Raw genomic sequence first — 18,583 nt, 5'->3', positions numbered from 1 at the left:
TACGATAGTAGAGGGGCATTATGTTTTCTGGTCTGTGCGTCCGTTCATTCGTCCGTCCGTTCGTCCCGCTTCAGGTTAAAGTTTTTGATGAAGTTGAAGTCCAATCAACTTGAAACTTAGTACACATGTTCCTAATATGATATGATCTTTCTAATTTTAATGCCAAATAAGAATTTTTACCCCAATTTCACGGTCCACTGAACATAGAAAATGATAGTGCGAATGGGGCATTCGTGTACATGGGACACATTCTTGTTTTTTTTATAATATATGGTGTCTAGTTTTCTTTTTAATTTTTTTTTTATGGGATTTCTAGGATTTGACATTACAAATATTTATGCACTGTACTTTAGTTGCAAAGATGTAACTAATTGTGCATGACCATTATTTTGTCTGTTAATATTCAACCCCTTTTATATTCCATTATGATAAAGAAATTCCACTCTAGAGTAAATTGCATTACTGGATAGTAAATTCAATCAAAATACAAATGTTAAGCAATGTGTATGAGACTTTTAATATGCATATTCTTGTTGTAAATAATTATTTCTTATTTTTATTAGTGGTGTAGATGTAGAAGAGCATCTTACTTCCTATTTTGAGAGTACAAGTCAACTGGTAGAAACAATTGGAAAGCAGGAAGAATTAGTAGAACTGTGTTTATTAGTTTTACAGTGTATGGAGGTAAAGTGTCTTGAACTGAATATTTTTTTGACATACTGTTATGATTTTGAAATGACTTTTTTCAGTCAGGAAAGTAGTAACCTTCATTTTTTTTTAGCTGAAACTGCATATCCAATGTCCAATTGTTTTTTCTTACACTTGCAGACTCATTGTTTAAAAAAATGATTTTATTGAAATTGATTGATTGGTTCTGTTAAACAATTCTTTCAACATATTGGCTATATTGAGGCACACTGCTTTTTTTGATACAGGAAGCCAGAGAGAAAAATCAACCTTTGGCAGGAAAACTGGCCATCTTACACAATTAAGATCAGAGTCAAATTCACCTGCCACCTACAGGGTTAGAGCTCACAACCTAAGTGTTGACAGACTAGTCATGCAGTAGATAACCTACTTGGACCATTGCAATATTACATTAATACATACAGTCTCCTATAACAACATGAACAATGGACCATTTATTCTCAATTCTATTATTTTGATGCCAGTACCCTTTACTTCAGAAATGATTATTTCTGTATACCTTGTACTGATTAAAATTGAGAATGGAAATGGAGAATATGTCAAAGAGACAACAACCAAACTAAAGAGCAGATAAGAAGACTGATCTTATTGGCAAAAAGCGATGACCAATGAATGTTGCAGTTAACTTAAGTGTTGTAGTCAACTTTTAAAAATGAAAAGATGTTTTATGATTGCCAATGAGACCACTCTTCACTACTAGAATAGATGACTTTTAATACACAAATCAATATTTATCCCCCCCCCCCCCCCCAAAAAAAAAAATAAATAAAAAAATAAATAAAAAAAATAAAATAAATCTGATGATTAAAAAAAACTATTTTCTGTACCAATAAGTCTATAAAAAGTCTAAAACAAAAAATCAATCTAAGATAATGCTGGCACTGATGGCTTTTATGATGATATTTATTTCAGGACTCTATTCATCAGCAGCATCATCAATATTGTGACACAGCAACAGAGATTGCCATAGCAACAAAAATGATGAGAGAGACATACAATGTTATATGCAAAAGTGATATAGGAGTATTGGACAAAATAAAGGCTATTGCAAAGACTAGATTTGCATTATCAATTGTTGCTAATTATGTTGAGAAAGTTTTCAGAATTTCACAAAAAGGAATACCAGGTGATTTAAGAAGACTCTTTGAAACAGCTGGACAACTATGTGAGGATTGTCTTTGCCCATGGCCAAGGTAGTATGCATTTTAAATTTCTGTCATAATTTGACCTTCTCATGCTCATAAACTGTTGCCCGAAAGTATTTATATTTGGTCAGATTGATATTATTTTTTTACCACAATTGTTTGACAATTTCTTTGGGTGTTGTGGAAATTTAACCATTTTTGTCTTGTCTGAACACAACCTTGGTTGATAGACTTTTTTGATAAATTTTACATAGATAACATGTTTAAGTATTGCTGTCAATTTCAACATTTTCATATTTACTATCAAAGTTATATACAGACAAGACATATCTCTGTGTCATCAGTTTAGTGTACTAAAATACTCAATGGCACCCTTTTGAAGTCAAATTCTATGGTGAATCTTTTGCAATAAAGCTGACATTCATGGGAGAACTGTTTGTCATGTTACAGTAGTTGACCATATTATAGGAAAAAGAATGCTCTACATTGACTATACTAAGCCTATTGTTACATGCACTTGATCATACTTACAGCTAAAAAAATACAAATAGAATCATTCTTTCGTTTATGGATTTGTGGATTTATCAGTCTTTATGTGTATTTGGTAGTTATGCTTCCTTGACTTTCAAATGTTTTGTGTTAAGCATTCCTGATGTTGGTAAAGCAAGAAAAATGCATGCTTCAGAAGTGTAAAAATTATTAAGTGTTGTTTTAATTTTTTTTAATACATTTTAGGCAATATTTTGTGAAACATTTATGTAGAAGTTTTGGTATTGATACTTACCAAGCAGTTCAAGGCAGTTGTGACTTCCTAAGATGGGTACAGATACCTGACTTGAAAGGCAAAGAGGTAAGGAGATTGGATAAAGGAAAATGTGGTATGAGTGCCAAAAAGACTAATTCTCCATTCAAGTCACAATTTTTAAATGTAAAATTAGACATAGTTTCAATAATCACTTCAAGTTGATATTATAGTTAAAATGAAAATTCATGAATCATCATTTAATTTGGTAGAAAGTATAAAGTATCAGTAATTCCCAGAAAAAGCAAATAATATAAATCTTATTATTGGAAATTAGTATAAAGTCTTGTGTAAAGCGAGTGCTTCTTAAAGATATAATTTTGAAGAAAAAAAATACTTTCTCAATTTTTGTCAGATATTAGGTAAGCTTTTGCTGCATGTACTGGTGTGCTAATTATCTTTTTTTTTTGTAGGTCAAAGAATGTCATGATAGGTACATTGTTTGTAGAGACAAATACAAGGCAATAAGAGAGGCTGTAGTAGCAGTAGGAATTAGTCAAAAGGAAACTGAACTTCCAGAAATACTTTCTGTAAGCTATTTGGTTTTGATATAACAAAAAATATAAAAACTGTAAATCATATAAGGATGGATTGATGACAGGTTAATAACCAGGCCTGATTTGGTGATGTTACATCTTACAAAGTCTATCCAAATTATATTTGCAAAGAATTCTGCTTAAGCTGGTGCTAGAGGCCAAGTTTAGCTTGTGGTGAGGTGAGAGTTTTAATGCTCAGTTTCACTGTGATTTTGAGATGAAGAATAGCAATCAAAGCGCTGTTCGTTTGCTTTTTGTATGTTTTTGTTGTTATGCATCTACTGATTTGATTTTGTTTTTCTATTAATGAGTGTTAAATAAGTCTGATCACATGTTATGCCACAGAAAACTGAAATTTGGGAGATAATAAACCATATTTTTGTAGCACTTAGTTTCTCACTTTACTCCTGGATTGGCCAAGTGGTTGCATAATTTGCAATCTTTATTTATTTTATTACTGATCTTTTTCCCAATACCAATGAGCCAAAAATTTGTCACAAGCTGGAGTTTGAATTCATTTCTTCAAACTGATTGACTCGTGAAAGTTAAGTCCATTGTCATTGTTCTTTCTTTAGCCAAGAAACAAGCACATGGAGTTTTTATACGACCGCAAAAAAATTTTGCAGTCGTATATTGGTATGACATTGGCATCGGCGTCGGCGTCCGAAGACACATTGGTTTTCGCACTATAACTTTAGTTTAAGTTAATAGAAATCTATGAAATTTAAACACAAGGTTTATGACCACAAAAGGAAGGTTGGGATTGATTTTGGGAATGTTGGTCCCAACAGTTTAGGAATTAGGGGCCAAAAAAGGGCCCAAATAAGCATTTTTCTTGGTTTTCGCCCAATAACTTTAGTATTGGAAAATATAAATCTATGAAATTTAAACACAAGGTTTATGACCATAAAAGGAAAGTTTGAAGTTTTGATCCCAACAGTTTAGGAATTAGGGGCCCAAAGGGTCCAAAATTCAACTTTGTTTTATTTCATCAAAAATTGAATAATTGGGGTTCTTTGATATGTTGATTTAACTGTGTATGTAGATTCTTAATTTTTGGTCCCGTTTTCAAATTGGTCTACATTGAGGTCCAAAGGGTCCAAAATTAAACTTAGTTTGATTTTAACAAAAATTGAATTCTTGGGGTTTTTGGATATGCTGAATCTAAACATGTACTTAGCTTTTTGATTATGGGCCCAGTTTTTCAGTTGGTCCAAATTGGGGTCCAAAATTAAACTTTGTTTGATTTCAACAAAAATTGAATTCTTGGGGTTCTTTGATATGCTGAATCTAAACATGTATTTAAATTTTTGATTATAGGCCCAGTTTTCAAGTTGGTCCAAATCAGGGTCCAAATTTAAACTTTGTTTGATTTCAACGAAAATTGAATATATGGGGTTCTTTGATATTTGGGCCTGGTTATCAAATTGGTCCACATTGAGGTCTAAAGGGTCCAAAATTGAACTTTATTTGATTTCATCAAAAATCGAATTCTTGGGGTTCTTTGATATGCTGAATCTAACCATGTATTGAGATTTTGGATATTGGACCATAATGGGTAAATGTCCAATTTAAAATTTTAAAGTTTTTAAGTTTAAGTTCTTAGACCACATTCATTCTGTGTCAGAAACCTATGTTGTGTCAACTATTTAATCACAATCCAAATTCAGAGCTGTATCAAGCTTGAATGTTGTGGTCATACTTGCCCCAACTGTTCAAGGTTCGAACTCTGCGGTTGTATAAAGCTGCGCCCTGCGGAGCATCTGATTCTTTTTGCATTGCTTCAAAATAATGTTTTGTCTATTTGCAAAAAAAAATCAACAGATGATATTTTTATACCCTCGCTTTGAAAAAAAGGGGGGTATACTGTTTTACTTCTGTCTGTCCTTCTGTCAGTCCATCAGTCCGTCAGTCCGTCCGTCCCATGAATATTTTTCGTCACATTTTTCTCAGGAACTACACTACCAGGATTTCTGAAATTTGGTTTCAGGGTTTATATAAGTCGGCTATACAGTGTGATGCGTTTTCAGATTCATCACTTGACAACTTCCTGTTTACCGAACACTTGTATGATTTTACACATGATAGCCAAGTTGAAAATTTTTGTCACAATATTCTCAGGAACTACAAAACAAGGATTTCTGAAATTTGGTTTCAGGGTTTATATATGTCAGCTATACCGTGTGATGCGTTTTCAGATTCATCACTTGACAACTTCCTGTTTACCGAACACTTGTATGATTTTACCAAAGATAGCCAAGTTAAATATTTTCGTCACAATTTTCTCAGGAACAACAATACAAGGATTTCTGAAATTTGGTTTCAAGGTTTATGTAAGTCAGCTATACCGTGTGATGTGTTTTCAGAGTCATCACTCAATAACTTCCTGTTTACCGAACACTTGCATATTTTTACACTATTAATATTATTCACTTGCGGCAGGGGTATTATCAGTGAGCAGTAGCTCGCAGTTTCACTTGTTTTTATTGCATACCCTTGTGTTACCAAGATGGCTTTCAGCAGCTTTCTGTCACCAAAAATGACATAATTTCACAATAGTTTTAGGGGTATGAGGCATTTTTTGTAATGAAAGATTACCAATGTTTTTTCCAGGTACATCGTACAGATGAGTGGAGAACACGGGTGATGGTTATTCTAGCCTTACACAGAGAGGTTGCTATGCACAATATTTATATAGAAGAACAAAAGTTTTCAGATAAGGTATGTAAATACTTTGCATTTTTTAATGCTTATTCTACAATAATGGCAGTTTTTGTTTCGAAATGAGTAAGTCAAAGCAAACGATGATGTAGTTGAAAGCATTAAGAAAATTGTGAGTTATGTATCAATATATCCATCCATTTATCAAAACACTTGTTTTGAAAATAACCTTCATCAGGTGCATGTAGACAAAACGTAGTTTAGGAATCCAAATAAAGTTCTAGAAAGTGATATTATAGTTGTTTGGATTTGCATTTAAAACTGATGTTTATTTCTTTGCAGGGATGTGATTTACTCAAGAAAAGTTTGTTGAATCATACATCATTTAGAAATAGGGTAGGATATATAAATGTATCTTTCTTTAACTTATGGCTAAAGACACGAAATTGTCTCAAGACCTTGATAATCTATGAGTGTTATTTAAAACAGAAAAGATACAGATTTTGTTCCATGTGACAATTTTAAACTGAATTATGACCCCTTAACTTAGTCAGTTTTATGAAAACAATTTGTCTGCTTCATGCTTCATGAGAAAATGCTGTCCCTCAATATATGTATCAGCTTATGACATATAAATTTATAGGAGTAGGACTATCTTTCAATTACATTACATTACATTCAATCTGTTCATCTGTTCTTCTGTTTATCAGTACTTTTTTCCAACAAATATTTGTGTCCCATTTTTCACTCACCTGGCCCATAGGGCCAAGTGAGCTTTTCTCATCACTTTGCGTCCGTCATCCGTCGTCGTCTGGCGTCATCTGTTAACTTTTACAAAAATCTTCTCCTCTGAAACTACTGGGCCAAATTAAACCAAACTTGGCCACAATCATCATTAGGGTATCTAGTTTAAAAAATGTGTGGCGTGACCTGGCCAACCAACCAAGATGGCTGCCATGGCTAAAAATAGAAAATAGGGGTAAAATGCAGTTTTTGGCTTATAACTCAAAAACCAAAGCATTTAGAGCAAATCTGACAGGGGTAAAATTGTATATCAGGTCAAGATCTATCTGCCTGCCAACCAAGATGGCCGACATCAGTAAATACAGTAACAGGTGAGCGACACAGGCTCTTGAGAGCCTCTAGTTTTGGAGACCACTTAATAGAATGAAATCCTATTTGGTCAGCAGCTGAACACAGAACAGTGAAGATTTGAACAATTTAGGGATATGTCTGGTACCTACTTTCTGTTTACGGGTACTGTGAAATAAGATTTGGGGTATTTTAAGCACCACAACAAGTGCATTCATATAATTTAAGGATACTGCTAAATTCTGCATTCAATTGCAGACAGTTTTTATTCATTCGTTTGATGTGTTTGAGCTTTTGATTTTGCCATTTGATTAGGCACTTTCCTGTTTTAATTTTCCTCTGAGTTCGATATTTTTGTGATTTCACTTTTTGCTGCAGGATTACCAGACTTCCTTATCAATCCATACTTGTTTCATATTAGTGTTAACTCAGAAAATGATTAATTTTGTATGGGATATTGGTAGCAAATGCAGTACTGTGGATTAATTATTTTCATAGGTGCCAACTTTCATGGATTATGGAAGAATTGAATTTTTGGGGGATATTTGATTAAATGGTTTTACCAAAGTCTATATTCAAGTCTATTAGAAAGTTTACTTAAATTAGTTGTTCGCCTGTATAAATGAAATCCATGAAAGTTGGTATCTAACAGTAATAATGAGCCAACAGTTCACTTAAAACACTAGTAGTTGTGTAATTATGATAACTCATAAACTTTAGATGTATCTTGGATACAAATTTTCCCTTTTTTTTTATGGTAAAGGTTCACTCCAATTTGCCTACCTGCTAAAAAAAGTATAAACATGTTTTGTTGTTATTCAGCTTCAACCTGAGTTTTATCATTTGAATAAACATTAAAAGTTATTGCAGGTTTTTTATTTATGCCCGCGTCACACTGTCCCGATTTTTATATACGATGGACATCCGAATGCGAAAATTGTAAGTTCGTAAGAAGTTGGTCCCGATCTCGTTAAAATACCAAAAAGTGACCGAAGCAAGTACGATGAATAACGAAGTCTATACGATGGTGCCGAAATTATATACGATAGCAAAAGATGGACATACGAAGGTTAACCGAAGACGGGTATTTAAGCTTCATATCTCAGCCGAAGCCTACACGATGGATCACGAAGGCTACACGATGGATTACGAAGGCTACACGATGGATTACGATGATGGTGCGATGGCCATACGATGTCTAAAAGATACGAACAGAATTTCGACAACATATCGTTTCTGTACAAGTCTGCCATGCATGGCGGGAAATCGATCTTTTTGTCTAATTCTTATAAAACTTAGTTTATTATCCCCTCGCCTACTACATGTAAGTTGCGTGTAGATACAATTGTTATGGACACTCTAGAACCAAAATACTCAAAACTTGGTATGGTGTTACTCGTTAAGAATATCTTAAGCGCTATTGACTTTAAAGTTCAAAGGTCAAGGTCACAGTGGCAGTTGTATTACAAGGCAATATCGCCCTTGTGGACACTCTAAAACCAATATGCTTCAAAAGATTTTAACCACATTTGGTATATTGTTCCTCCTTGTAATGATCTGACATTTTTTACGTTCAAGACCAAAGGTCAAGGTCATGCAGATGGACTTGTTTTTTCTCCTTGAAATAGCATAATACACAGGAAATTGGTTGCTCATTTTTAACCTGCTGGTTCTAAAGTCCAGTTACTGAATGTTATGGTTGATTTCTAAAAAATTAGTTTATGTATCAAATATGCATATTCTATTTACAATTTTCTGCATGTGTCATATACAAATATAGTGTCCATATTTGTCCCCAATATGGTACATACGAGGGGATGCCACGCTCGGCATTGCCTTGTTTGAACTGTAGAATGTGTGCACTAGTCTGAATAATCACCCATAATTATGCCCATGTTTACTGATCTATCTTAAAGGTAAGGTAATGGGTTCGTTGGTCTCTTTTAAGAAGAAAAAAAAAGAGCTCTTTCCAGGAGAATATCATAATAATATAGACAAAAGGAAGGATGTGGGGAAAGCAACAAATGCGGAAAAATATGACATATAGAAAACAAAATGGTTATGGAGTAAACATTCGTGTGACAACAACTCAGACGATACATAAAAAAATCAGAAAAAGTTGGTTTCCCTATATACGTGTACCTGCAGTGTTGGTGTACGAGGCGCGTTTATGATTTTCATTATGTCACTTGATATGAAAAATTGACAAAAAATAATATTTTACTTGTAAAAGTAAATCCTGAGCCTGTAATAGCTGCTCTTCTTGTTCCATTTGAATTAATAGAAACAACGCTGTCGCCTTTCTTGTTCTCATAGAATCATATGATATGAGCTCCATATTTTGTGAACGTCTTTCTTAACTGTCGTATTAGACTGACCAGTGCATATCGCGCATGGCACTTTAAATGTATTTTAGCGCAAAAAAATTAACTTTTACATTTAGCTGGATTTATTGCCGTCGTAGTTCCATCTTGTCGCCTTCGTACTCTTATTCGATGGCAACACGACGGGATTACGAGGTCTTCACGAAGTCGTGTTGCCATCGTACGACCTTCGGGTATCTTCGTGATTCATTCGTATAGACATCGCAATGTCAAAACTGCCCGATGGAAACGATGGAAACACGAATGCAATACGATGTGCAAAGATGCATTCCTGGTGACATTACGATGGCGAGGATGGTGATACGAACTCAATACGAACCCTCAACATCGGACGCACCTTCGGTGATTTTTTAACATGTTAAAAAATTTAGAACCCTTCCCGAAGTTGTCCCCGAAGGCTAGAAAAAGTGGCCGATGGTTAAAGAAGGTTAAAGATGGCACTACGAATAGCCCGATCTGGATACGATCAGTCCCGATTTTGAAAATTTCCATTATCGTGTTGCCATCGGCGTAAAAATCGGGACAGTGTGACACGGGCATTAACATGTACATATACAATTTTAGGAAGGATTGCTAAATTTAGTATCGACAAATAAACTATGGAAAGACTCCAGATTCAATATTTACAGTCAAATGAATTTGACGCAACAAAACATCATATGCTTGTTAACCCATTATATGGTGTTGATGATGGAAATCCCAGGAAAGACTACCCTTGTTACTCCACTTAAGAATATTGCAATGTTTCCAGAAAAGATGGTAGTAAGTATGCAATTTTCAGGTTAGTTGTCTGTTGCACATTCTTTAAAAAGTTTATTGTTCAAACAAAACACAGAAATGAGGAGAACTATACTTAAACCTTTTGTCCCCATGAACCCATTGCGAGGGACATTGAAATATCAGGCGTCTGTCTGGTCTTCTTAGCACTCTCATGGGTAAAATTCTTTTTATAAAATTTATATTATAGATTAATATCAGCAATATCTTGGACAAGTTCTAAAAAGGTAGCGAATCAACTTATTTTAAAAGACTTATTCCCCTCAGAAATTTTTAATTTATGGAAAATGGCCTCGTTAACGCACTCATGGTTACAATTCTTGCCAGATTTTAATCAAACTTATACTATAGATATAATAGGACAATTTCTAATATTTTGGACGATCAATTATTTTTAAAAGATCGAGTGATAGCATGACATATCTTAAATATGAGCTTTAAATTCAACAATTTGAAGGTTTTTTATTTCAAGCTACAAATACAAATTCTGACCTCAAATAAAGTGGGTTTTTTTTAATTTCTAATCACTCTTTCAGTAAGATTTTCATATTATTAATGTTTTATTAATTTATTTATAGAATGCATATTATCCTACTATGCCTCAAGATGAAGCTGTGTATGTGACAGAGGCTCTGTTATTAGCAAGAAAAAATAACAATGAAAACCCTGTACTTTATAGTAAGTTGAATTTATTTAGATTAACAAAATTGTAGTTTAATGCCACTGTTTATGCTATTTACAAAATTATTACAAATACATTAAGTTTAATTCTTATCAGGAATATCACCAACCTTAAGAATATGTATTTATTATGTTACAATAATGCTATGTATTACTTCGAAGTTTCAACATTGTTGCCCCATGCTTGTATGTACTTTAAACTGTGTATAATATTTTGTTAGTATGAGCTATACAATTTTATTTTAGAAATAAATGATTTTTATTTGCAGAATGCCCAAATGGTCATCCATACATAATTGGAGATGTAAGTTTAATATTTTTGTTACTTTAAATGATAATTATGTCAAAAAATCATATTGCTGTATTAAAATTTTGTTTAGTTCATCTGGTTTAAAATTCAGACTTTACATAAAAAATTGTAAAAAGTTTTTCAATAAGTTATATTTTTGACAAGTCTGCAACTTTTTTCGCAAAAGGGAGACATAGCGCTCCTACATTCTGATGGCTTTGTTGTCGTCAGGTAGCATGGGCGGCTTCTTAAAATATTCCCTCTCTGGTTAAAGTTTTTGAAATTTTAATAACTTTCATAAACTATCCTTGATTTCTACCAAACTATTTTGACTTTTGTTTTATTGTTGTATTTTCTGACTAAAAATTTCATTTCCATGCTCAAAATTTAATATGATTTTTTACTGTACTGCTGACTTCTAGTTTTATCCTTCTACTGTTTTGCAAAAATTTCCAAATGCATAAGACAAAAATTTTATGTCTTCAATTCTATTAATTTTTTACTTATCTTAGTCGGGTACTATTTTACTGTTCATACGGAAATGTAAGAATAGTAAAAATGAACTCTGATCTTAACTATTCAGATTAATAAAAAATGGATGTAAATTGATGATCTTATATGTGAATGAATTTATGTTTTAGTGCGGACGGCCATATTATAAAGATAAGTGTAACACATGTGGAGCACAGATTGGTGGAGCAGGACACAAAGCTGTTCCAGGAAATGTCAAGTATGAAGGGTAAATATTCAAGCTCAAAGATTTTTATGTTGCCTGATGTTAGAGGCATTTGAGTGTTTCCAAGAAAGTTGCTATTTATATGTTTTTGCCTTCAAGCCACAGGCACTTGTCCTTGATTTTTTTTATTTTTACATATATGCTTTAATATGACACACAAGGTACACAACTCACATATTCATATTTGAGATATGCTACCTGTTCACAAACTTCTGTTATATTTTGGGTCAGAGTTTGTTTATCCCACTTAAACTTGTTATGTCCGGTATGTTTAACCGGTAGTGGACTATGTATTGCCATGCAATACTCAAAGAATGCTTGTTTATACAGAGACAGAGAAACTAGAATAAATGAAATTTGGCACTAAATGTTGAGATGGTTACATCAGAGAAAGTGTTATATCAAAGTGGGTAATTTCCATAACTAAGTCAGAAGTCCTGTTCATTGACTATGTAGTTACTTAGCCAAGTGATTCATTTACAAAATAATAGAATAAAATTGTTAAAAAAAATTACCCCGATATATATTTAATAAAAGACATCAAGGACAATCTACAGAAAATTCACATTTTTTGGCCCCACTTAAGAGCATTAAGTTTTTTGGTCTGTGCATCCGTTCGTTGGTTATTTGTCCATCTGTCCTGCTTCAAGTTAAAGTTTTTAGTTGGGGTAGTTTTTAATGAAGTTGAAGTCCAGTCAACTTGAAGCTTATTACCACTGTTTCCTATGATATGATCTCTTTAATTTTAATGCCAAATTAGAGTGTTGATCCTAATTTCAAAGTTCACTGAACATAGAAAATGGCATCCGTATACTATTGACACATTCTTGTTTCAATTGGAACAACCATTGGATGGTTTCACAAATAGGGCAGTATCTCTTGGTTCGGACTGTTTCTTTTGCATATGATCACTAAGCAATAGCTTTATTCATTCATTTCAATGTGACCCTGTTTTATGGGGAATCAGTTAGTTAATGTTTTTTTATTTGGAAATGATCATGATACTAATATGTTAGTTTATCTGTGTTTATGACAGAGATGAGACAGCAAGAGGACACATACTTGGCAGGGTGTGTGATAGAAGTCAGAAACAGGCTGTTATCCATGACAGAAGCTTAGACAAAGAAACAATAATACTTATCAGACTGTTGACTCACATGGCAATGTTTGTTGGATGTAACTTACAACCTCAGGTAAATATAGTTTTTAAAGGAACACATTTTCCAGACTTGTCCTTTATTTTTCATAAAGGGATTTCTTGAATATTCATTGATCTCCAACTATGTCATATTTTTAATTTAGTTGGCAACAAATTTTGGAAATTTTGCTTTTTAGGTTGACTTTTAATTTTCCCAAAGACAACAAACTTTATCTTGCGTTAAGGTAGATGGGGTGTCTAAATTATCATCCATAGAATTTTTTGATAATTTGCCAAAATGTAGTTTATAACCTGCTTGTTTCAAAACATGAATTAAAAGTATGGGTCACCGGACTTATTTCCACACTACAGGTTGTGGAAAGTTGTCAGATTTAGTATAGAATATGCATGGAAAACCCAATTTTCCTCATTAAAACGAAAACTACACCATAGAATTTTTAGATAAAATATGAGAAGATGGCTGCAATATTATTCTTTCAGATAAGAAAAAGAAAAATGGGGGTCACCGAACTCGTTTTCTTGCTACATAATAAAATGGGTAAATTCCTAACACATTCTATTGTAAAAATAACACAATCTGAATTATCTGCCCTTGCATTTGAGTTATCTCCCCTTATTTGGCAAAGTTGGAAAAAATTGAATCAAACAAAAGTATTCGGTTAATTGTAAAATACAACCATAAATATGATAAAACATTGCATTTTCTATATTACAATGAAAAATCTTGCACATGAATTACCTAATTATCTCAAAATTTGCACATTTTATCAAAGATATAGACCTTGTTTTCTGGTATTTCAAAATCCAAGATGGAGGAAGACACCCTATCTACCTTAACCCTTTCACCGATTGCTGCCCAGACAGAAGCTACTCTGAGACGATGGCTTCCCTGGCTACTATTACTCAAATGGGAGATCTTCATAATAAATGTCAATAAAAACTTGTTTGTAGTTATTTGTGTATTTATTTCATTCACTAACATCATGTTCACAGTTTTGTTCATGTTTTGATAATTTATTCTTCATAAAATATTAAAATTTTCAAATTTTCGGCATTATCTAGGTGAAATTCTCAAAATTCTGCTCAAAGACCCCAAATCGTAATTTTTTAACCCAAAACGGCATAATTTTGAAAATTTTTATGAGGCTGTACAAATTCCTCGCACTGAACGATGTCCATTCCAAGTGTTTTGTACATAAAACGACATTTTATGTCAAAAAAGTATACTAGTTTGGCTTCAATTCTTCCATATTCTTTCAAAAAAAATGTTCCCTCATTTCAAATTCTCGTAAATTCTGTAAATTTCGTCTGATTTTGACACGGTTTTCAACAAACGGAAGCGCCATGTTTACACTTTCATCCGGGTATTCATCAAAGAAAGATAACTCATGTTTGCACTGTTTTGAGCGGGAAATATAAAAGAGGTATTCCGATCCCGGTAAAACGGGACTCATCGTCAGCTGTCTTAAGCGTGAATCCCGGTAAACCGGGACTCATCGGCGAAAGGGTTAAAGCAGAAATTAACTATCTGATCTCTGTGCTTTTGTATAAATGACAGTTAGCAATATTTGAAATCCAAAATTTGGATACACTCTTAAGTTTAAATAAGGCATATCCAAAACATCAATTTGTGTATGCCCTACTTAAACAGAACATTTATAGTCTGTCTGTCACAAAACATAAGATAACAAAAATTTGCACTAACAGAAGAATGTGTTCTTGGTGCAGCTGATTCTTATATTATGAAACAAAAAGATTTGCAGTAGTTGCTAGATTTAGTGAATGCAATAAAAAATGATCGGAGGGAATCTTTGCATATCTGGTTCAAATAACCATTTAGGCAACAACCATTTGATTTTTCGGCAGGGGGGTTTGGCGATAAGTCGAAAACATTTTTTTCTTTCAATTTTAGCATTACATATAGTGGCAGCTGAGGGTGAAACAAACATTTTTTTTTCTCCAAAAACTGGAAACAATTTATTTAAAAAAAAAAAAATCCATAGCCCCTTCCCAGGTTGCTGCCTTAATGAAAGGCTATATTGTATAGGTAGAGGTTGCAATTCTGTAAATATAGACAATGCAATTTTCCATACGTACTCCCTTTGCGGCTAAAACTGACACTTTTACTATGAAATTTTGTGATAAAGAATATCCCAGAAATGGAAAGTTTATATGCACTACTATTTTATTCAAAGGTCAAAATATAGGGCTTTGCAGCATATTTTCAACATTCATATGCCCTGAACTTCTAAAAGTTTAAACTGATACTAAAATTCTATACTACTCTTACCTTCATTTTTGAACCTCCTGAAAATTAAAATTTAGGCGCTACCAGTTTTTTTCTATACATGTTACATTCCCAAGTGATGTTTCTATGAGATGAAACACAGAGATCATAAATGGGAACCAGTACGTTAACAAATTAACATATCTATGAATTTTATATATCTCCCCAAAAGAGGCGTGGTTTGAGAAACATCTGTATTTACAACGTGCAACCTAGAGTGATAAAAAATTATTATTTTCAGCTTTGCTGCTCAGTACTAGTGTGAGCCAAGGCTCCATGTTGAAAATGGTACTTTAACCTTAAATGGTTTACATTTACAAATTGTGACTTGGATGGAGAGTTGTCTGATTGGCCATCATACCACATCTTCTTATGTCTTTATACATGTACTAACAAATAAGAAAATTCATTTTAGGCAGTATTAGAGTCAATCAGAGTAAATCCTGGAGTACAGTTACCTGAGGTGACTGACTTTCTTCTTGAGCACATTGATTTTGACATTGAGTGTCTACATAGGATACTGGGAAAAAGTAGAGATGACGTCTTTTTGCTGATTCATCATTTATTAGCAACAATTATGGAAAAGCATTCTATGAGTGTGATTGGTAATAAAATTAATATATTACTAGATAATCTTTAGATTTTTTTTTTTATTATACTCAATTTATAAAATTAGTTAGAATTTATTTTACTATTGTGGATTCATTGTTACTCATTGGATAATTTTTTTTGTGGATATTTTGGATACAGATTAAGCACAATTTAATTTTTTTTAACTAAATACATATATATTTTCTATAGGCTTTTTATAATGCAGAGTTTGGCAAAAACCACTAAAAAACATATCCATGAATATACAATTTTTCCTAAATCCATGAAAGTTGGTCCTATGAAAATGAATAAATCCACAGTATTCTTCCAATGATGAATATATAAAACTTGCTTAATAACGTTTGAGATGAAGTAGCAGTCTTTCAACTAAAGTTTACAATGAATATGTATTCTTGCCGACCTTTTTCAACATTTAAGAAATCTGATTAACAAGGTGTGTCTATTTAGTGTGGCTTTAAGAAAAAAAATTCCAGCTAAAGCACACCCCATAATAACATTGTTAGTAGCCAAATCATGTGTGATAGAATGTTGATTTTTTTCCCCCCTTTTTTAATAAAAAGGATAGTGGCAGTGGCCTTTTTTCAAAGTTTCTTTAAAGAACTAGATAATTTATTTTAGATTGTCTAACATGTTCACATTACATTTTCAGGAGAATCAATACCTATAGAACAGTGTGAATTAACAAAAAAGGATGCACGAATCAAATGGGAAAGAGAATTTGCCAACCGATACTTAACTCCAGTTCTCAAGGTAATGATTTTTTGTTCCTTTTATATTCAATTACTATTTTCAACCGTGTCCCTCTGCTTCAAACCTGTCTATTTGATTTGAATTACTTGATGTCATCACTTTTTATCCTGTCACAAAACAGAGAGTTAGGCCTAAGGATTAAAAGTTTGTGTCTTGCCTGTGATAAATGTCCCTTAGTCCACAAATGCATAAACACTTCTGCAGTTTTGTTGATGTCTAACTATAAATAACATCATATAATAAGAAGTAAATATTTGAACGATATGATATTGAATCCAAGTTACCCAATTAGTACATGCATTTTAATTTCAAAGAGAAAGTGATTACAGATCATTTTAAAGGTTGAATATATTTTATTTACTCCAAATTTGTACAGATAATATGCCAATTAATATTAAATATATGTATATTGTATATGATATATGATATAGGTTCTTAGTTCTTCATTTCTTTATGGTAAATATAATATTAAATGTAATTCTCCTGAAAAGAGTTGTCCTTGTAGCAGTTTTAAACTTCATGTCATATCATGCTACCCAAAATCATTGCAACATATCGTGAATTTTGCAGCATTTATACAATATCTTTTTCAGGCATTGAATGGTACATTAAAGAAATGTAATAAGGAAATCCTAAAAGATAAAAGACTTGGTTTGTATTCAATTATTGTTGTAATTAGTATACCGGGTACTATACTTTCAATAACAGTTGGTATCCAGATCTTTTCCCTTTCTTCATTATCGGTTAGTTCATACATGTACCACATGAATTGTGAAACTTTTATTTTGAATATTCATAAAGTATATTATACAATTATAGCCTTTGTATGAGGTCGATACGAGGTTATATCAACCTAATAGAAGCATATTGACTGAGGACGAAGTCTGAGGTTGATATAACATCGTATTGACCTCAATAAAAGGCTACAATTGTTATATTATTAATCAGCAACTATTGCATGAACAATGTAAAATTGGGGATTTCTAGAATGTATTTTTAGTAACATGCTGTATGCCCTGTGCAATATGCTGTTTTTGACCTACGAAAAGCTAAACACAACAGTATTGGCGTGAAAACTGAGTATAAACAAAATTAATGTACATGTGATCAAGTTTTAACGAATCACAAATCCTTAAAAATATTCGATTAATGATATATAAATGTACATCTTACAAATGTGAAGGTACTGGGTAAATAAAAAAAAAATGCTTTATCAACTTTTTTCAAATTGAACTTTGACTAAAAGACATCACATCTGTATTTGCATAAATTTAGGAAAATATAAAGATGTTAAATACTAGGGATAATATTTTATTGTACATTTAAAAAATCAGTGTCCATATATAATAGTCGGTTATGAACAAAGGAGAATTAAAGCAATCATTATGAAAAGGTTATATTGTTTCCTGGATTTTCACTTATTAAGATTTCTAAGTTCTTTTTAAATTTATGAGTGTATTAAAAATTGCACCAATTGCCCTTTTACTCAAGTGGTATCTTTTTGTTTTAGGGTCAGATCCTTTGCTCCAGTTGCTATATGAAGTTGACACTCAGTTAGAAATGTTAGATGTTACACACCTTCAAGACATTCCTGCAGTATGGGGTTACAGAGCATGTGTATCTGTTGAACATTTAACACAGATGTTAAACTCAAGCCAACAAAAATGTCCAGTATTGTCTGTTTTCCTTGAAGAGGTATAGTTTAAGATACTGTTAATTCAGGAATTATTGCATGCATTTATTATTGCAATTTTGTCATTTTAAACTATAATGCGATTTTAGTTTTTGTGATATTGAGAAAATTCTTGTTTAATACATATAAAAAAAAATTAAAAGCGAGTTTAAATTATTGTGATTTTAACCCCATCTCATGTATTGCAATAATTAAAAACATTACATTAATTACTTATTTACAGTAGTACAAACAGCTTTAAGCTTTTAATGTTAGATACCTAATTTTTTTC

At 32.5% G+C, this 18,583-nt stretch overlaps 1 protein-coding gene across 1 annotated transcript in view; it reads left to right on the top strand.

Moving 5' to 3' along the window:
• Positions 1–18,583, top strand: part of LOC143060987 (E3 ubiquitin-protein ligase rnf213-alpha-like) — a 122,050-nt gene that overhangs the window by 88,539 nt on the left and 14,928 nt on the right. The window contains exons 58-72 of the mRNA XM_076233665.1: positions 564–684; positions 1,621–1,901; positions 2,589–2,703; positions 3,069–3,185; positions 5,805–5,912; positions 6,195–6,248; positions 9,893–10,090; positions 10,684–10,783; positions 11,056–11,090; positions 11,717–11,814; positions 12,848–13,004; positions 15,673–15,862; positions 16,519–16,619; positions 17,213–17,270; positions 18,130–18,314. Of these exons, the coding sequence (XP_076089780.1) occupies positions 564–684; positions 1,621–1,901; positions 2,589–2,703; positions 3,069–3,185; positions 5,805–5,912; positions 6,195–6,248; positions 9,893–10,090; positions 10,684–10,783; positions 11,056–11,090; positions 11,717–11,814; positions 12,848–13,004; positions 15,673–15,862; positions 16,519–16,619; positions 17,213–17,270; positions 18,130–18,314 (1,918 nt within the window). The remainder of the gene's footprint in view (positions 1–563; positions 685–1,620; positions 1,902–2,588; positions 2,704–3,068; positions 3,186–5,804; positions 5,913–6,194; positions 6,249–9,892; positions 10,091–10,683; positions 10,784–11,055; positions 11,091–11,716; positions 11,815–12,847; positions 13,005–15,672; positions 15,863–16,518; positions 16,620–17,212; positions 17,271–18,129; positions 18,315–18,583) is intronic.

The sequence above is a fragment of the Mytilus galloprovincialis genome, chromosome 1, assembly GCF_965363235.1.
Source record: "Mytilus galloprovincialis chromosome 1, xbMytGall1.hap1.1, whole genome shotgun sequence".
Classification (NCBI taxonomy): Eukaryota; Metazoa; Mollusca; class Bivalvia; order Mytilida; family Mytilidae; genus Mytilus; species Mytilus galloprovincialis.
This window is presented reverse-complemented; position numbering and strand designations above follow the sequence as displayed.